The sequence below is a fragment of the Heterodontus francisci genome, chromosome 9, assembly GCF_036365525.1.
Source record: "Heterodontus francisci isolate sHetFra1 chromosome 9, sHetFra1.hap1, whole genome shotgun sequence".
Classification (NCBI taxonomy): domain Eukaryota; kingdom Metazoa; phylum Chordata; class Chondrichthyes; order Heterodontiformes; family Heterodontidae; genus Heterodontus; species Heterodontus francisci.
The window spans coordinates 140,262-160,665 of record NC_090379.1 but is presented as its reverse complement, the minus strand read 5'-3'; the positions used below and the strand labels follow the sequence as shown (position 1 = coordinate 160,665).

The 20,404-nt window shown below is 46.7% G+C and overlaps 1 protein-coding gene across 1 annotated transcript; it reads right to left on the bottom strand.

The window, feature by feature from the left end:
* Positions 1-442: 442 nt before the first annotated feature.
* Positions 443-7,314, bottom strand: LOC137374036 (probable G-protein coupled receptor 139). Its single transcript, XM_068039820.1, has 2 exons — positions 7,245-7,314; positions 443-1,347 (listed from the first exon to the last, which is right to left on the bottom strand). The coding sequence occupies exons 1-2, from the start codon at positions 7,312-7,314 to the stop codon at positions 443-445; spliced, it is 975 nt and encodes a 324-aa protein (XP_067895921.1).
* Positions 7,315-20,404: the final 13,090 nt, after the last annotated feature.

The following is a 20,404-nucleotide window of genomic DNA, read 5'->3' as shown; positions in this document are numbered from 1 at the left end:
GATTGGGAGGGCGGGAACTGGATTTAAGAATGATCGGGAGATTGGGAGGGCGGGACCTGGATTTAAGAATGGTCGGGAATGGGGAGGGCGGGAACTGGATTTAAGAATGATCGGGAGATTGGGAGGGCGGGAACTGGATTTAAGAATGATCGGGAGATTGGGAATGCTGAATCAATGCATTAAGGATAAAGGGCAGATTACGCGAGATGACATCACGCTCGTCACCGTTTTGCGCATGCGCACACTTTCCGCCCCAGCAGGGTACTTTCTGAAGACGTAATCAATGTATCTGCAACTGCGCATGTGCGAAACCCCAGTTTTGACACATTTCTGATGGTGAGAAATTCTCCCGATATAAAATGTACTGTCCGTCCCGTGGGGGCTGTAAGGAATGGAGCATATCATCGGATTTAGTTCCAGTGTTTGACACCTTCAGCTCTTTCTATGATTTGATTAATTTACCCATTAGTTTGAGAGGGTATTTCACTCCGTTCTTCAGCTCCTCTCTGAATTTACTCTGAGTCACAGTGTAAATAGCTGTGTTGGTGCAGGTGCTGAGAAGCTGCAGCATTGTTGCTGTCTGTTGTGTGATAAAGCGAGGGTCAGTATAGGTGTCATAATACCGAATACCTGTAATTCGCACATAAATTCGATACACAACCTTTGTCACCCATAAGAATATAAAACTGCCGGATATACTGAAGAGTAAAATGATGGATTTCCTCCTGTTCTCCATCTCTGGATCCTTGTCATTCTCTGCATTGTTGTGCCTGCGGAGTCCCCTGCGAGCTCTACTGGCTGCTAAAATACGTCTGACCGTCAGAAAATTGAGCAGCAACATCAGAAAGACAGGGATACAAGGGGTTAAAATGAGATGAAATAGTTCAAATGTGGCCCATGCGGGAGATGTAAGGAAGCTCTGTTTATAGACACAATCCCAGGGAACATTATCAATTATCTCTCGTGGTTTATATGTAAAGTACCAGGGGACAGGCACCAAACAGCCCAGCAGACTCACTGTTCCGAGAAGCACAGCCGCCGTTTTCTCAGTGCAATATTTTACTTTCAGCTTCTCACAACAAATGGCCACAAATCGATCAAAGGTGAAAGCGACTGTGAGCCAGACAGAAACCACTGTGGTTGCAAACCTCAGGTAGATAATGAGAGTACACACTGGAGTAATGCCCAGGAATGAATCTGGGAAATAAATCGGAACAGTCCAGTTCAAAATGGGATCAGTGATAATGACTAGGAGATCAGCCACTGCCATTCCCACCAGGTAGAGAGTGATACATTTGGAGAGACCGCACTTTCCTTGGGACAGGATCACAATCGCCACCAAGTTAACTGGAAGAGAGAGAAAAAGAAGCAAAGAAATTAATGATCAGACCTGGAGACAAAGCAGCAGTTTTACAGGATCTGGGGTGAGGCAAGGAAGGGATGGTAGGGTGAAGGAACCTTGAATGACAAGAGATGTGGAACAGCTAGTCAAGAGGAAGAAGGAAGCTTACTTAAGGTTGAGGAAGCAAGGATCAGACAGGGCTCTAGAGGGTTACAAGGTAGCCAGGAAGGAACTGAAGAATGGACTTAGGAGAGCTAGAAGGGGACATGAAAAAGTCTTGGTGGGTAGGATTAAGGAAAATCCCAAGGCATTCTACACTTATGTGAGGAACAAGAGGATGGCCAGAGTGAGGGGAGGGCCGATCAGGGATAGTGGAGGGAACTTGTGCCTGGAGTCAGAGGAGGTAGAGGAGGTCCTAAATGAATACTTTGCTTCAGTATTCACTAGTGAGAGGGGCCTGGTCATTTGTGAGGACAGCGTGGAACAGGCTGATATGCTCAAACAGGTTGAGGTTAAGAGGGAGGATGTGCTGGAAATTTTGAATGATATGAGGACAGATAAGTCCCCGGGGGATGGCAGTGGCTGATCTCCTACCCAAGGATATTACGGGAAGCGAGGGAAGAGATTGCCGCGCCTTTGGCGATGATCTTTGCGTCTTCACTGTCCACTGGAGTAGTACCAGATGATGGGAGGATGGCAAATGTTGTTCTCTTGTTCAAGAAAGGGAATAGGGATAACCCTGGGAATTATAGACCAGTCAGTCTTACGTCGGTGGTGGGCAAATTATTAGAGAGGATTCTGAGAGACAGGATTTATGATTATTTGGAAAAGCATAGTTTGATTAGAGATAGTCAGCATGGCTTTGTGAGGGGCAGGTCATGCCTCACAAGCCTTATTGAATTCTTTGAGGATGTGACAAAACACATTGATGAAGGAAGAGCAGTGGATGTGGTGTATATGGATTTTAGCAAGGCGTTTGATAAGGTTCTCCATGGTAGGCTCATTCAGAAAGTAAGGAGGCATGGGATACAGGAAAATTTGGCTGTCTGGATACAGAATTGGCTGGCCCATAGAAGACAGAGGGTAGTAGTAGATGGAAAGTATTCAGCCTGGAGCTAGGTGACCAGTGGTGTTCCACAAGGATCTGTTCTGGGACCTCTGCTCTTTGTGATTTTTATAAATGACTTGGATGAGGAAGTGGAAGGCTGGGTTAGTAAGTTTGCCGATGACACAAAGGTTGCTGGAGTCGTGGACATTGTGGAGGGCTGTTGTAGGTTGCAACGGGACATTGACAGGATGCAGAGCTGGGCTGAGAAGTGGCAGATGGAGTTCAACCTGGAAAAGTGTGAAGTGATTCATTTTAGTTTAGTTTAGTTTAGAGATACAGCACTGAAACAGGCCCTTCAGCCCACCGAGTCTGTGCCGACCATCAACCACCCATTTATACTAATCCTACACTAATCCCATATTCCTACCACATCCCCACCTGTCCCTATATTTCCCTACCACCTACCTATACTAGTGGCAATTTATAATGGCCAATTAACCTATCAACCAGCAAGTCGTTGGCATGTGGGAGGAAACCAGAGCACCTGGAGGAAACCCACGCAGACACAGGGAGAACTTGCAAACTCCACACAGGCAGTACCCAGAATTGAACCCGGGTCGCTGGAGCTGTGAGGCTGCGGTGCTAACCACTGCGCCACTGTCGAATTTGAATGCAGAATACAGGCTTAAAGACAGGATTCTTGGTAGTGTGGAGGAACAGAGGGATCTTGGGGTCCACGTCCATAGATCCCTCAAAGTTGCCACCCAAGTTGATAGGGTTGTTAAGAAGGCGTATGGTGTGTTGGCTTTCATTAACAGGGGGATTGAGTTTAAGAGCCACGAGGTTATGCTGCAGCTCTATAAAGCCCTGGTTGGACCACACTTGGAATATTGTGTTCAGTTCTGGTCGCCTCATTATAGGAAGGCTGTGGAAGCTTTAGAGAGGGTGCAGAGGAGATTTACCAGGATGCTGCCTGGACTGGAGGGCATGTCTTATGAAGAAAGGTTAAGGGAGCTTGGGCTTTTCTCATTGGAGCGAAGAAGGATGAGAGGTGACTTGATAGAGGGGTACAAGATGATGAGAGGCATAGATAGAGTGGATAGTCAGAGACTTTTTCCCAGGGCGGAAAGGGCTATCACCAGGGGGCATAATTTTAAGGTGATTGGAGCAAGGTTTCAGGGAGATGTCAGAGGTAGGTTCTTTACACAGAGAGTGGTGGGTGCGTGGAATGCACTGCCAGCGGTGGTATTAGAAGCAGATACATTAGGGACATTTAAGTGACTCTTGGATAGGTACATGGATGATAGTAGAATGAAGGGTATGTAGTTAGTTTGATCTTAGAGTAGGTTAAAGGGTTGGCACAACTTCGTGGGCCTAAGGGCCTGTACTGTGCTGTACTGTTCTATGTTCTATGTTCTAGAACTGGCAAAGGTTAGAAATGTAATAGGTTGTAAGCAAATAAAGTGGGGGTATGGCAAAGGAGAACATATGGGAAAGTGTTGATAGGACAGAGGGTCACAGAGAATAACTGACAAGGAGGACATGGGGCAAAGGCAAAGACAAAGAGTGTGTTAATGGTGTGGTGAAATACAAAGCATTATTGAAGAGAGGGTGCTAAATGACAGAATAATGAAAGCCCTAGCCAAAAGAAACACATGAAAAAAGCACATAGTTAAAAAGGTGTAATGATGAAACAAACTAAAATAAAATGAAATAAAAATTAAAAATACCAAATAAAACTAAAAAAAACCCAAAATAAAATTAAAAAAAGGGGGGGCCAGTCATGCTCTGAAATTATTGAGCACAGTGGTCAGTCTGGTAGGCTGTAGTGTGCCTAATGGGTAAATGAGACGTTGTTCCTAGAGCTTGCGTTGATGTTCACTGGAACACTGCAGCAATCCCAGGACAGCGATGTGGACATGAGAGCAGGGGGCTGTGTTGAAATGGCAAGTGACAGGAAGCTCGGGGTCATACTTACAGACTGAGTGGAGGTGTTCTGAAAAGCGGTCACCCAATCTGCGTTTGGTCTCCCCAATGTAGAGGAGACCACATTGTGAGCAGTGAATACAGTATACTACATTGAAAGAAGTACAAGTAAATCGCTGCTTCACCTGAAAGGAGTGTTTGGGGCCGTGGATAGTGAGGAGAGAGGAGGTAAAAGGGCAGGTATTACACCTCCTGCGATTGCAGGGGAAGGTGCCATGGGAAGGGGACAAGGTGGCTGGGGTAATGGAGGAGTGGACCAGGGTGTCACGGAAGGAACAATCCCTTTGTAATGCTAACAGGGGAGGGGAGAGGCAGATGCGTGTGGTAGTGGCATCACGCTGGACATGGCAGAAATGGTGGAGGATGATCCTTTGGATGTGGAGGCTGGTGGGGTGGAAGATGAAGACCCGGGGCACCTTGTCTGGGAGGGAGGGGAACGGGTGAGAGCAGAAGTGGGCCGGACATGGTTGAGGGCCCTGTCGACCACAGTGGGGGGTGGTGGGGGGTGGGGGGGGGGGGGGAGGTGGAAGGGGAAGAATCCTCGGTTAAGGGAAAAGGAAGACATGGTAGAAGCGCTGTTGTGGAAATTGTAATATTTATATAGTGTCTTTCATGACCACCATCCATCTCAAAGCATTTTACAGCCAATGAAGTACTTTCTTGGAAGTGTAGTCATTGTTTTAATTCAGGAAAACATGGCAATCAACATGTGCACAACAAAATCCCACAAACAGCAATGTGATAATAACCAGATATTCTGTTTTTTTGTGATGTTGATTGAGGGATAAATATTGACCAGGACACCAGGGAGGATACCTGCAAAATAGCACTATGGGTCCTTTTACATTAACACAAGCAGGTAGATGGGGCCTCAGATTAACACCTCAACAGTGTGGCACACCCTTAGTACTGCACTAAAGTGTCAGCCTTCATTTTCATGCTCAAGCCCTGAAGTAGGACTTGAACCTGGAACTTTATAACTCAGAGGCCAGAGTGCAACCAACAGAGACACAGGCAAAGAGATGTGAAGGGTCAGCAGCAAACTTAGTTTATTAACCAGATTTCTGAAGCAGCATCGGACACACATAAAATGAAATATTTCATAACAGTGGTAACCCATAAATGCATTGAAATCCCAGTTAAACTGACACATATAATTGTGCCAGAAGGACATTGCACTGCCTGCTTGTAACATTGAGACTGTCTCATAGAGAGATACAGCACTGAAACAGGCCCTTTGGCCCTCTGAGTCTGTGCTGACCATCAACCACCCATTTGTACTAATCCTACATTCATCCCATATTCCCGACCACATCCCTACCTTCCCTCAATTCTCCTACCACCTACCTACACGAGGGGCAATTTACAATGGCCAATTTACCTATCAACCTGCAAGTCTTTGGCTGTGGGAGGAAACCGGAGCACCTGGTGGAAACCCACATGGTCACAGGGAGAACTTGCAAACTCTGCACAGGCAGTACCCAGAACTGATCCCGGGTCACTGGAGCTGTGAGGCTGTGGTGCTAACCACTGCGCCACTGTGCCACCCCACAATGATTCATCCATCACTGAAACGATATTCATAGAATCATAGAATGGTTACAGCACAGGAGGAGGCCATTTGGCCCATTGTGTCTGTGCCAGTTTTGAGTAGCAATTCATCTAGTGCCATACTCCCACTTTCTCCCTGTAGCATTCTTCATTTTCATATAATTATCCAATTCCCTCTTGAATGCCTTGATTGAACCTGCCTCCAACAAACTTTCAGGCAGTGCATTCCAGATCCTAACCACTCGCAGTACGAAAAGGTTTTTTTTTACTGATGTCACCATTGCTTCTCTTGGCAATTACTTTAAATCTGTGCCCTCTTTTTCTCAATCCTTCCACCAATGGGAACAGTTTCTCCATATCGACTCTGTCCAGATTCCTCATGATTTTGAATACCTTTATAAAATCTCCCTTCTTCTCCAAGGAAAACAGTCCCAACTTCTCCAATCTTATTTACATAACTGAAGTTCCGTATCCCTGGAACTTTTCTCGTGAATCTTTTAAGAACCCTCTCTAATACCTACACTTCCTTCCTAAAGTGTAATGCCCAGAACTGGACACAATATTCCAGTTGAGGCTGAACCAATGTTTTATACAAGTTTAACATAATGTCCTTGTTTTTGTACTCGATGCCCCTACTTATAAAGCCCAGGTTCCCATAAGCTTTATTAACCACGCTCTAAGCTTGTCCTGCCCCTTTCAATGATTTATAAACATATACACCCAGGTCCCTCTGCTCCTGCACTCCCTTTAGAATTGTAGCCTTTATTTTATATTGCCTCTTTCAGTTCTTTCTACCAAACTGAATCACTTCACAATTCTCTGCATTAGGTTTCATCTGCCACTTGTCTGCCCATTCCACCAACCTGTCTCTATCCTTTTGAAGTTCCACACTATCCTTCTCACAGTTGACAATACTTCCAAGTTTTGTCTGAAAATTTTGAAATTGTGCCCTGTACACCAAGGTCTAGTCTAGGTCTAGGACAGGTTAGCTCCTGGAAAATATTCTGGGTCAGGTTAATTCCACAGATGAAACTGTTAACAGCTCCTGATGGTCTGAACTTTCCTCTTAGCCCAGAAAACTGATTCCAATAAATTCAGTGCAGAGAATAATCAAGAAACAATCCCAAAGATTAAATGCAACAATGAAGATAACTATAGCTGCTGCAAGACTGGAAGAACAGATACTGAGGACCTTCCATCATTCAACTGTTGGGTCAGAACTGGCAGCTGTGTAAAACACACAGTGAGAAATAATACTGAGTACAGCAGCACAGTTAAAAACTGATTATACCATTGACAACTGAGATAGCAGCTTACCAGGAATGCCAACAGCAGCAAGAATAGGATAGTAAATGCGTTCTATCTGCTGGATTACTGGATAACCCATTTCTATGAGAACAGTGACTTCTGTTATTTTGAGGACCCACAGCTCCGACAGGCACTCTGAGCTGATCCATTCCAATGGGTCTTGATTTATACAGGGGATAAGTCTCCATAGAGATGGTTACACCCCTGATCATTGCTATTAGTTACACTCACTTGAACAAACACATTACATCAGAAGCTGTGCTCAAAAAAGGCTGATCCCACAATAATGATTGCCTAATTTACAGTTTTCATATAATTGTATTGACCATGTTTACTCCTGTCAATTCATTTATAATTGTTACTGATTTCTCCGCAGCATACACTGAATCCAGGGACACAAGCAGACACATTCTACTCTGTTCCCATAGTTTCTCAGCTGAAATATGAACTTTGAGACATTGACATGGGGACAGTTAAAGGCCACTTCAGGACTGCAGACTGGAAATTACTGTGGGTGATACTAGGTGATGTACACTGAATGTATCCCATTGACATTGCTCTCTCTGCTAATTTACGGCAGATGTTAACCTCTTTATTCTACCTTGGTTAATGTCTCCAGTAAAATTAAAACTGTGCCACCTCCTGCCTCCATTACCCCAGTTCAATCCTGACCATAAACCCAACCTACACCTTCCATCAATGTCAACTGATCCAAAACTCTGCTGTCAATGCAGGGTGAGTTGGAAGGTTAGGCTTAGCTTAGGGATATAGTTAGGATTATGGTGAGGGTTAGGGTGAGTGTTAGGGTTACATTTAGGGTTAGGTTAGGGTTGAGGTTGTGGTTGTGGTTGGGGTTGTGGGTTGGTGTTGGATTTGGGGTTGGAGTTGGGGTTGGGCTAGGGTTTCGGGGTTAGGGAAAGTGGGTTAGGCTTAGGGTTTGTGGTTAGGGTTCGGGTGAGGGTGAGGGGTTAGAGTTAGGGCTTTAGGGTTAGGGTTTGGGGTTAGGGTTAGGGGTTAAGGTTAGGGTCAGGGTCAGGGGTAAGGGTTTAGGGATAGGGTTAGGGTTAGCGTTGGGGTTGGGGTTGGGGTGAGGTTGAGGGATAGGGCTAGGGTTAGGGTTAGGGGTTAGGGTTAGTGTTAGGGCTAGGGTTAAGGTTAGTTCTGGGGCGAGGGCTAGGGCTAGGGCTAGGATTAGGGTTAGTGTTAGCGTTAGGGTGAATTGGCAGGAGGGGTGGGAAAGGATTAGGGTTAGGGCTAGGATTTTAGTGTTAGTCGTAAGGTTTTAGCATTTTAGCATTGGGGATAGGTTAGGGTAATTGGGCAGTTTTGTGTTTATATACTCATTTCTTGAGTTCAATTTCACCAGCAGCTGCCACTTTTATTTGGCCCATGCCTTGATTTGGTGTCTGTCCGCTTGCCTTGCCAACTAGGACTACGGATGCTTCCCAACGTTTCGCTGTCAACTACAGCTTCATCAGGGGAACTGAGTCTGGCAGCACTTGGACGAGGCACAACAGAAGGCGTGGCACTTTAAAGTTAGGTTAGGATAATCGGGCAGTTTTGTGTTTATATACTCATTTCTTGAGTTTAATTTCACAAGCAGCTGCCACTTTTATTTGGCTCATGCATGGAGTTGGTGTCTGTCCGCTTGCCTTGCCATCTAGGACTACGGATGCTTCCCAACATTTCTCTGTAAACTACAGCTTCATCAGGGAAGCTGGCTCTGGCAGCACATTAGGTTTAGGGTTAGGGTTAGGGGTCAGGGATAGGGTTAGGCATTAGGGATAGAGTTAGGGTTAGGTTTAGGGTTGGGTTAGGGTTAGGGGTAGGGCTAGCGCTAGGGCTAGGGCTAGGGCTAGGGTTACTTATTTAAAAATGTGTCAAATTTTTTGTGTACCTTGGGTTAGGATTAGGGTTTGGGATAGGGTTAGGCATTAGGGTTAAGGTTAGGCATTAGTGTTAGGGTTAGGGTTAGGTTTAGGGGGAGGGTTAGGGTTTGGGGTTAGGGTTAGGGTTAGGGTTAGGTTACACGTTAGGGTTAGGGTTAGGGTTAGGTTTAGTGTTAGGGTAAGGGTTACTGTTACTCATTTAAAAATGTGGCCAATTTTTTCTCGCCTTGGGACTAAAGAAAAAACTCCACGAGCGTGCTTTTTGCCCATGCGCAAAAAAATTTTCAATTTTACCTTGAGTGGCCATGCTTAATAGTCATTTTTAAATGTCAAAGGTCACCAGGTGAAAGATCAGAGGCTGAGAGGTCAAAAGGTCAATGTTCGGAAGTCAAAAGGTCAAAGAGTCAGGGTTAGGGTTAGTGTTAGGGTCAGGTTTAGGGTTAGGGTTAGGGGTTAAAGTTAGGGTTAGGTGTTAGGGTTAGGGTTAGGGTTAGGGCTAGGGCTAGGGTTACTCATTAAAAAATGTGGCAAATGTTTCGCGCAACTTGTGTTAGGTTTTGGGTTAGGTTGAGGGTTAGGCATTATGGTTAGGGTTAGGCTTAGGGTTAGGGTTAGAGTTAGGGTTTGGGGTTCGGGTTCGGGCTAGTTTAGGCATTAGGGTTAGGGAACGGGTCAGGGTTAGGGTTATGGTTAGGGTTAGGCATTAGGGTTAGGGTTACAGCTAGGGTTAGGGTTAGGGCTAGGGTTAGGGTTTAGGGTTTAGGGTTAGGGTTAGGGTTAGGGTTTAGGGTTAGGGTTTAGGGTTTAGGGTTAGGGTTAGGGTTTAGGGTTTAGGGTTTAGGGGTTAGGGGTTAGGGTTAGGGTTAGGGTTAGGGTTAGGGGTTAGGGTTAGGGTTAGGGTTAGGGTTAAGGGGTTAGGGGTTAGGGGTTAGGGTTAGGGTTAGGGTTAGGGTTAGGGTTAGGGGTTAGGGGTTAGGGTTAGGGTTAGGGTTAGGGTTAGGGTTTAGGGGTTAGGGGTTAGGGGTTAGGGTTCGGGTTCGGGTTCGGGTTCGGGTTCGGGTTCGGGTTAGGGTTAGAGTTAGGGTTAGGGCTCGGGCTCGGGCTCGGGCTCGGGCTCGGGCTCGGGCTAGGGTTTAGGGTTTAGGGTTAGGGTTAGGGTTAGGGTTAGGGTGAGGGTGAGGGTCAGGGTGAGGGTGAGGGTGAGGGTGAGGGTCAGGGTCAGGGTGAGGGTGAGGGTGAGGGTGAGGGTGAGGGTGAGGGTAGGGGTCAGGGGTCAGGGGTCAAGGGTCCGGGTTCGGGTTCGGGTTCGGGTTCGGGTTCGGGTTAGGGTTAGGGCTCGGGCTCGGGCTCGGGCTCGGGCTCGGGCTTAGGGTTTAGGGTTTAGGGTTTAGGGTCAGGGTCAGGGTCAGGGTCAGGGTCAGGGTTAGGGTTAGGGTTAGGGTTAGGGTTAGGGTAGGGTGAATGGGCAGTAGGGGTGGGAAAGCCTCCCCTCTTGTGTTTATATACTCATTTCTTGAGTTTAATTTCACTAGCAGCTGCCACTTTTATTCGGCTCACGCCTTAAGTTAGTGTCCATCCATGTCCGCTTGCCTTTCCAGCTCGGATTATCAGTGGGATTGCAATGAATAGCATGTGCTATTAATTTTGCAATGAGTATATCGAATTGAAGGATCAGTCGTGTCTAAGGGCTGGACAAAGTTTGGATTTTAGGGCGGGAGCCATCAAGAAGATTCAGAGGTTCGGTCGGGGGTGGGGGTGTTTTGGGTAGGTTAGGAATAGGTGGGACGGGGGTTGGGGAAGTTTGGTCGATTAGGACTAGGGTTAACTTTGGTTTAGGGTTCGGTCTGGGGGGGGTTTTAGGCTTAGGATTGGGGGGGTTTAGGGTAGGGTTTAGGCGTTAGGTGTTAGGATTAGGGTAGGTGTTAGGGTTAGGCGTTAGGATTAGGGTAGGTGTTAGGTTTAGGCGTTAGGGTAGGCGTCAGGGTTAGGTGCTAGGCGTTAGGGTTAGGTTTAGGTGTTAGGTTTAGGCGTTAGGGTTAGGCGTTAGGGTTAGGTGCTAGGTGTTAGGGTTAGGCGTTAGGGTTAGGGTGGGGGTTAGGCGTTAGGGTTAGGTGCTAGGCATTAGGGTTAGGTGCTAGGCTTTAGGGTTAGGGTAGGTGTTAGGGTAGGTGTTAGGGTTAGGCGTTGGGGTTAGGCGTTGGGGTTAGGGTAGGTGTTAGGTTAGGTGTTAGGGTAGGTGTTAGGGTAGGTGTTAGGGTAGGTGTTAGGGTAGGTGTTAGGGTTAGGCGTTAGGGTAGGGTTAGGGTTAGGTGTTAGGGTAGGGTTAGGGTTAGGTGCTAGGCGTTAGGGTTCGGGTGGGTGTTAGGGTTAGGCGTTAGGGTAGGGTTAGGGTAGGCGTTAGGGTTAGGCGGTAGGGTTAGGCGTTAGGATTAGGGTAGGTGTTAGGTTTAGGCGTTAGGGTAGGCGTTAGGGTTAGGTGCTAGGCGTTAGGGTTAGGGTGGGTGTTAGGGTTAGGCGTTAGGGTTAGGTGCTAGGCGTTAGGGTTAGGGTAGGTGTTAGGTTTAGGCGTTAGGGTTAGGGTGGGGGTTAGGCGTTAGGGTTAGGTGCTAGGCTTTAGGGTTAGGGGTTGGGGTTAGGGTAGGTGTTAGGGTTAGGCGTTAGGGTAGGTGTTAGGGTTAGGCGTTAGGGTAGGTGTTAGGGTTAGGCGTTAGGGTAGGTGTTAGGGTTAAGCGTTAGGGTAGGGTTAGGGTTAGGTGCTAGGTGTTAGGGTTAGGGTGGGTGTTAGGGTTAGGCGTTAGGGTAGGGTTAGGGTTAGGGTTAGGTGCTAGGCGTTAGGGTTAGGTGCTAGGCGTTAGGGTTAGGCGTTAGGGTTAGGCGTTGGGGTTAGGCGTTGGGGTTAGGCGTTGGGGTTAGGCGTTGGGGTTAGCGTTAGGGTTACGCATTAGGGTTACGCATTAGGTTTGGGGGTTAGAGTTAGTGTTGGGCGTTCGGGCTGGAGTTACGTGTTGGAGTTAGGCTTAGGGTTAGGTGTTGGAGTTAGGTTTAGGGTTACGTGTTGGAGTTGGGGCGTTAGGCTTTGGAATTAAGCCTTCGGGTTGGGTCTGGATCCAGGGGTAAGTGTTACATTGATGTTATGGGGGGGTTTGGGCGAGGGTTGGGGCTGGGGTCGGGCCATTGGTTTTGGGGTTAGATTTCAGGGTCCTGGATGGGTCTGGGGCGGGGGTTACATGAGTGTTGTGGGGATTGGGGTTAGGGCTAGGGTTAGGGCACCAATTTTCTTTGGGTAGATGGGCTACTTCTAAGGCTGGTGTTATTATCCGAGATGGTTGTGGATGGTGTGCTGTGTTCCCATGGATTCGGGATATGTGGAGTTCAGGATTGTTTTGGATGTGTTACGTTTTAAGTATGGGTGAAGAAATATTTGCTGTCCTACATTTGGTTCAGACCCTTTGGTAACTGGGTTTGTAATGTTAAGATCCACCATCTCTCTTTCCTTTTCCTTTGTATTGGTGTCCAATTCAAGTTAGTTTCAAGCCCCATGATTTCCAGGGACTGAATTCCATGTTGCATAAAATGTCTGGTTATCGCCTTGTCTTCCTTCCCTGTCCGGATGGAACTAAGGTGTCCCGTAAATCTAGTTCTTAAAGTGTTCCCTGTTTCCCCGATATATAAAATGTGGCACTGTTTACATCGAATTGCATAGACTACATTTTGTTGCTCGCATGTAATTCTTTGCTTTATTAAAGCGGTTTTTCCTGTGTTCTCGTTTTGCAAGATTTTTAAGACCTTTAGGTGTTTACATGTTCCACATTGTCTGTCACCGCAATTTGGTACGGCTTGTGCCTTTACGCTACTGGTGACCAATAGGTCTTTTAGGTTTTTGCCTCTTTTGAAAGCTGATGTTATGCTATATTGGCTCAGTGAGTTAACATCCCCTTTTAACTTTTCAAAATGGTTTCTCACTACCCTATTTATCTGTTGAGTTGTTGCGAAGTATGTTGTAACAAGTGGTAGTCTTGTAGTTGGCCTATACCGTGGCTGTGGGTTCTCCATCTCCCTCAGGAAATTGGACTTGATATGTCTGAGGAATCTCTTTGTGTACCCCCTCCGTCTCAGTGCGGTGAAAAGGGTGGTGACCGCTTTGTTGAAATCTTCTAGTTTTGTGGATATGCGGTGTAACCGCATGAGTTGTGACTTTACCAGTCCCCTAAAGGTGTGCCTGGGATGATGGCTTTTAGTGTGCAGGAGTGTATGTGTGTCAGTTACTTTGAAGAATACCTTTGTTGCTAATTTGTGACTGTTGTTCTCTAGTGGCAACTTAAAAACTGTAGTGTCGAGAAAGTCAATGCTTTCCTTGTGTGTTGTGGCTTTAATTTTAATGGAGGGGTGATGATTATTGAGAGTGTTGATGAAATCTTCTAATTCTGATTCTGTGTGGGTCCAAACCCCCCATATATCATCCAAGTACCTATAATAGCACATTGGGCGCTTGGGACACTTTTTGAAGACACTCTCCTCCCAGTCTGCCATGTAAATGTTTGCATAGGCCGGGGCAAACTTTTTACCCATAGCTGTGCCCTTAATTTGGAGGTACGATTCCCCATCGAATTCAAAGTCATTTTTTGTTAAACCCAGATGTAGTAGCTGAATTATAGCTTCATCTGGTCTTTTAGGGTGGGGAAATTTAGCAAGGGCATTTTTAACTGCCTGTATACCTCTGTTTGTTTCTATATTTGTATATAGGCTTTCGATGTCCATGGTAAAAAGAAGGGCATTAGGGGGTACGGTCAACGAGTTAACTATTTCTGTGAAGTGATATGTGTCCTTGATATAACTGGGATGTTTCTGGGCCAAGGGGTTCAGGAATGAATCAATGTATTCAGCTACCCTGTAGGATTCACTACCACAGTCTGACACAATGGGTCTTCCCGGTGGTATCTCCCCTGGAATTGTCCATGTATCTGGATGTTTATGTATTTTGGGCAGTATGTAAAACTTTCTGGGCCGCGGTTGTTCCCCTCTCAGGTATTCAACCTGTTTCCGTTTAATAAATTTAGACTTATGGAGTCGTTCTAATATATTGTCAATCTCTTTTTGTGTTTCCTGAAAGATGGGTTTTGTTAATTTAATGTAGTGGTCCGTGTTATTTAATTGTCTGTGTGCTTCAAACAGGTACTGTTGTTTGTCCATGAGAACTATACTACTGCCCTTATCTGCTGGTTTTATAACTATGTTCGGGTTAGTTTTTAATTCCCTAATCGCCTGCCTTTCTCTTCTGGTGAGATTCTGTTTATCTTTTAATATGGGGATTTTTTCTATTTCCTTTTGAGTTACTCTCATAAAATTTACTATCCCTGGGTGTATTTCAGTGTCTTCTGGGGTCCAGTCCGATGACGGCATGAAGGGTTGTTTGTCTGTAATTGAGTCCCTAAAGTAATCTGTGAGTTTAATTCTTCTGTAAAAGCTTTCTAAGTCATTCTGAATCTGCTTTTTACATGGCTTTGTGACTGGCACAAATGTAAGACCCTTGTTTAGGACCCCTTTCTGTGTTTCTGTAGGGGTAAAGAGTTTGGAAATATTGACAATAGTTTCTCCTAAGTTAAGGCACCGCTTTTCTAGGGTTGCAGTACTATTTAGTTTAAATGTTTCATCCATTTATTGATCATGATCAGTGCCGTGTTCTCTGTCCAGTGAATGTGATCCCTGCTTACCCTGAAGGACCTGGCAGCTATGGCTGGTATGTAAGATTGGGTTTTAATGAATTGATTTAACTGACGGATTGTATCCTTTTCCCCTTCTGGGAGTGATTGGCTGAAATTTATTTCGGACACCCAAATCTGTGCATTAGGGAATTTAGTTTTAGCCACTTTTAGGAGAATTTGTAGTTGCTTAATTGCAGTCAGTGGTCTTTGCGTGCGGTGGTTAATGCCAATTGCCAGCACCACTTTCTTAATTTCTGGGGAAGGTTGTAACTTGTTTAGGACAGCCGTGGCATGAATGAATTTAGCTCCTGGAAAGCTGTCAATTTGTGTGATTGGGTTTGGGCAGCTTTTTATTTGGGAGAGATTAGAGTCCCCCATGATCAAGATTGGTTTAACAGGTTTGAGTTGCCAATTTCTGTTTTTCTGGCAAGTATTAGGATGCCTTGTCACTGGCTGTGGATTGTCCCTATCAGTGTCAGATTCAGAATGGTCGTCACTCTGTCCTTGTAGCGGGGGTGAGCGTGTCGTCACCGTCTCGGGGTCCACCCTGACAGGCGCAGGGCCTGCGGATGCAGTCACAGAATTTGTGGGTGAGGTCGAGGATGTCGCCTGAGTTCGGCTCCTGCTTTGCCTCTGTGGTGGGGGTGTCCCTGTAGCCCTAGGGTGTACACTCGTAGGGGAGGGGTTCATCTGTCCAGTGGAGGGGGCCGTTGTGGAAGTCGAGGCTGTCGGCTCATTCCGGCCTTCTCTCTGTCTCTGAGGGAGGGGTTCACGTACCACTGTAATGTCGGGGTACCAATTAACTAAGGGGGTTGGCAGTGGAGTTGGAGAGGTTGGCCTGGTTTGGTCCTGTCTCTGTGGCACGGGCTGTTCTTCTACCACGGTCTGAGGGAAGCAATGTGTGGGGGAGCGACTGGTCGATGGTCTGGGGGGGTGGGGAGGGGGATGGCTCGGTCTGGTGGAGGTTGGGACTTGGTGTGTTCGATTAGTCATAGTCCGGTTCGGTATAGCCAGCTGTCGGTCGTTCCCCTCGCTCTGCCGAGGCCTTTGAGGCTCGGGCTCGCTTTGGCTCTCTCGTAACACTAGACGATGAATGGTCTGGGCTATTTTATAAATTAATCTAACCGTTGTAGCAAAACTATCTGTAATTAAGTTAGCTCTACCTACTGGAACCGTGTGTGCGTAATTCCTATGTGGTGGGAAAGGCCCACGTTTTCTTTGTGTATTACGTTGCATTGTCTGGGTGTAAAATGTGCAAGAAAAGTTACTGTGGGATGTCCCCTCGTAACAATACTCGACCGCACTAAGGTTCTCCGGTGTCCCGAAGTCCCTCTACCCAGTCGCTCCTTCTCTCTCTCCTTCTCTCTCTCCTTCCCCAGGGAGGTTCTCTGGTGTCCCGAAGTCCCTCTGCCCGGTCGCTCCCTCTCTCTCTCCTTCTCCAGGAAGGTTCTCCGGTTTCCCGAAGTCCCTCTACCCAGTCGCTCCTTCTCTCTCCCTTTCTCTCTCTCTCCAACCTGCGGAAAAAAATTCTCTTTGACTCAATGAGTATTCCGGCTAGGAATAGTATTTCCCGACGTTTCGCTGTTACTCCAGCTTCCTCAGGGGAAAATGGACGATTCATTGCAAAATCTGTTGGATAAATGTGAGTGAGCTGGCTGACCCCTCCCATGTTGAATGTGATTGGTTGGAAAAGTCTCCTTGTCCTGAAACAATTTGGCTGTTTTTAAAAAATTAAATTGACCCAATGGGAAGTGTGGTCTGTGCATTGAGCCCCTGCAAAAAAACATCCTGGTTACCATGGTAGCAGAGCCCCACCACATTGGGTTTACCTTGTGCTCCACAACCTCTGCAAAAAAAACCTAGTCCTGAAACAAAGGGGAACAATTAGGCTGCTTTTAAATTTAATTTTAATTGACCCACTGGGTTTGAAACAATTGCACCTTTTTAAAGTTTTTTTTAAGTTTTTAAAGTTTAAATTCAAATGGTCCCATGGGAAGCCCGATCTCTACATTTGTGGCCCTGCAAAATAACCTGTTTGCCATGGTAACAGAGCCCTACCCCATGCTGGGTCACCCCAAGTCCATCAAAAGCAAACAAACAGTAAAATCACCCAGTCCTGGGACATTAATGGGTTGCTTTAGCTCCCCAGCGCCACTGTGTGGTAGGTCTTTGTAACCGCAATACATTTATATTCTAAATTTAAAATGCAGAAGTAAGGAGGGATTTAATGATAATTAATATTAACCTGCCTATCTAAGAGGGGGGATTTAATTATAATTATAATTAAAACTGACCTGCCTATCTAAGAGGTCCGTAACCCTACACCCATTACACTCAGGTGTTAATTTAAAACTTTGGTTTATTTGTTACATAATGATTTGGGAATGGAATGGGAATTGGATGTATTCCTGGGGGTGAAGGGCCCGCAAGTTTGGTATTGGGGTGTGAGCTTAGGCACGACTGTTCCCCAGTAGAGACCATGGCAGCACAGGCCAGATGGCCTTGAAAGTGCAGAATTTAATTTTCTTATGTCTTGTTTAATGGCACGCGCCATTTCTGTGTATCGACCAGCTGAACTTGGATTCTGTTGCCTGCAAGGCATTTATTTTTGGCACTGCTTGGACAGTCACAACGGACGGCGTGTCACTTTAAAGTTAGGGTCGGGTAAACGGGCAGTAGGGGTGGGAAAGCCGCCCCTCTTGTGTTTATATACTCATTTCTTGAGTTTAATTTCACGAGCAGCTGCCATTTTTATTTGGGCCACGCCTTGAGTTGGTGTCTGTCCTCTCGCCTTGCCAACTAACTAGGACTACGGATGCTTCCCAACGTTTCGCCGTCAACTACGGCTTCATCAGGGGAACTGCGTTATGGCAGCACATGGACCAGGCACAACGGAAGGCGTGTCACTTTCAAGTTAGGTTTAGGGTAATCGGGCAGGTTTGTGTTTATAATACTCATTTCTTGAGTTTAATGTCACTAGCAGCTGCCACTTTTATTTGGCCCACACCCTGAGTTGGTGTCTGTCCACTTCCCTTGCCAACCGGGACTACGCACGCTTCCCAACGTTTCACTGTCCACGACAGATTCATCAGGGGAAATTGTTTCTGGCATCACTTGGACAGGCACAACGGAAGGCGTGTCACTTTAAAGTTAGGTTAAGGTAATCGGGCAGGTTTGTGTTTATATACTCATTTCTTGAGTTTAATTTCACCAGCAGCTGCCACTTTTATTTGGCCCACGCCTTAAGTTGGTGTCTGTCCGCTTGCCTTGCCAACTGGGTTAGGGTTAGAGTTAGGGGGTTAGTGTTAAGGGAGTTCAGGTTAGGGGGGTTAGGGTGGTTAGGGTTAGAGGGGTTAGGTTTAGGGTTAGGGTTTAGGGTTAGGGTTAGGGTAAGGGTTTAGGGTTTAGTGTTTAGGGTTAGGGTTTAGGGTTCAGGTTTAGGGTTAGAGTTAGGGTTAGGGTTAGGGTTAGGGTAAACGGGCAGTAGGGGTGGGAAAGCCTCCCCTCTTGTGTTTATATACTCATTTCTTGAGTTTAATTTCACTAGCAGCTGCCAATTTTATTCGGCTCACGCCTTAAGTTCGTGTCCATCCATGTCCGCTTGCCTTTCCAGCTCGGATTATCAGTGGGATTGCAATGAATAGCATGTGCTATTAATTTTGCAATGAGTATATCGAATTGAAGGATCAGTCGTGTCTTAGGGCTGGACAAAGTTTGGATTTTAGGGCGGGAGCCATCAAGAAGATTCAGAGGTTAGGTCAGGGTCCGCATCCGGGTCGGGGGTGGGGGTGTTTTGGGTAGGGTAGGAATAGGTGCGGGGGGGATTTGATCGGTTCAGAATAGATGGGGGGCGGTGGGAAGTTTGGTCGATTAGGACTAGGCTTATGCTTGGGTTTAGTGTTTGGGCTGGGGGGGTTTAGGCTTAGGATTGGGGGGGGTTTAGGGTAGGGTTTAGGATTAGGCGTTAGGGTTAGGGGTTAGGGTTAGGCGTTAGGGTTTGACGTTAGGGTTAGGCGTTAGGGTTAGGCATTAGAGTTAGGGGTTAGGGGTTAGGGGTTAGGTGTTAGGATTAGGCATTAGGGTTAGGCGTTAGGGTTAGGCGTTAGGGTTAGGGTTGGCGTTAGGTTTAGGCATTAAGGTTAGGCATTAGGGTTAGGGGTTAGGTGTTAGGGTTAGGCGTCAGGGTTAGGGGTTAAGGTTAGGGGTTAGGGTTAGGCATTAGGGTTAGGGTTGGCATTAGGTTTAGGCATTAAGGTTAGGCATTCGGGTTAAGGGTTTGGGGGTTAGGCGTTAGGGTTAGGTGTTAGGGTTGGTGATAGGGTTAGGCATCAGGGTTAGGGGATTCGGGGTTAGGCGTTAGGGTTAGGGTTGGCGTTAGCGTTAGGGGTTAGAGTTAGGGGTTACGGTTAGGGGGTTAGGTTTAGGGTTAGGCGGGGGATTGAATTAGGGTTAGGGGGTTAGGGTAAGTTAGAGTGAGGGTGGGTTCGAGTTAAGGTGGGGGGGTTTTGGTTTACGGTTCGGGTTGAGGTGGGTTCGGGTTAGGGGGGGTTTTAGGGTTAAGATTAGGGTTGGGGGCGGGTTACGGTTCGGGCTAGGGTTACGTGTTGGAGTTAGGCTTAGGGTTAGGATTAGGGTTACGTGTTGGAGTTAGGCTTAGGGTTACGTCTTGGGGTTGGAGTTGGGGCTGTGGTCGGGGCGTTAGGCTTTGGAGTTAAGCCTTAAGGTTGGGTCTGGATCCAGGGGCAAGAGTTAAGAACAAAGAACAAAGATAATTACAGCACAGGAACAGGCCCTTCGGCCCTCCAAGCCTGCGCCGATCCAGATCCTCTCTCTAAACTTGTCGCCTATTTTCTAAGGTTCTGTATCTCTTTACTTCCTGCGCATTCATGTATCTGTCTAGATACATCTTAAAAGACTCCATCGTGCCCGCATCTACCACCTCCGCTGGCAATGCGTTCCAGTTGCCCACCACCCTCTGCGTAAAGAACTTTCCACGCATATCCCCCCTAAACTTTTACCCTTTCACTTTTAACTCGTGTCCTCTAGTAATTGAAACCCCCACTCTGGGAAAAAGCCTCTTGCTATCCACCCTGTCGATACCTCTCATGATTTTGTACACCTCAATCAGGTCCCCCCTCAATCTCCGTCTTTCTAATGAAAATAATCCTAATCTGCTCAACCTCTCTTCATAGCTAGCACCCTCCATACCAGGCAACATCCTGGTGAACCTCCTCTGCACCCTCTCCAAAGCATCCACATCCTTTTGATAATGTGGCGACCAGAACTGTACGCAGTATTCCAAATGTGGCCGAACCAAAGTCCTATACAACTGTAACATGACCTGCCAACTCTTGTACTCAATGCCCCGTCCGATGAAGGAAAGCATGCCGTATGCATTCTTGACCACTCTATTTACCTGCGTTGCCACCTTCAGGGAACAGTGGACCTGAACACCCAAATCTCTCTGTACATCAATTTTCCCCAGGACTTTTCCATTTACTGTATAGTTCACTCTTGAATTGGATCTTCCAAAATGCATCACCTCGCATTTGCCCTGATTGAACTCCATCTGCCATTT

What these genes read in the sequence shown, in the direction of transcription:
- LOC137374036 (XM_068039820.1), bottom strand. Translation starts at nt 7,314, where the DNA reads ATGGGTTATCCAGTAATCCAGCAGATAGAACGCATTTACTATCCTATT. An exon ending in TGCTGCTGTTGGCATTCCTG is followed by an intron (nt 1,348 to 7,244) that starts GTAAGCTGCTAT and finishes TCTCTCTTCCAG; the next exon opens with TTAACTTGGTGGCGATTGTG.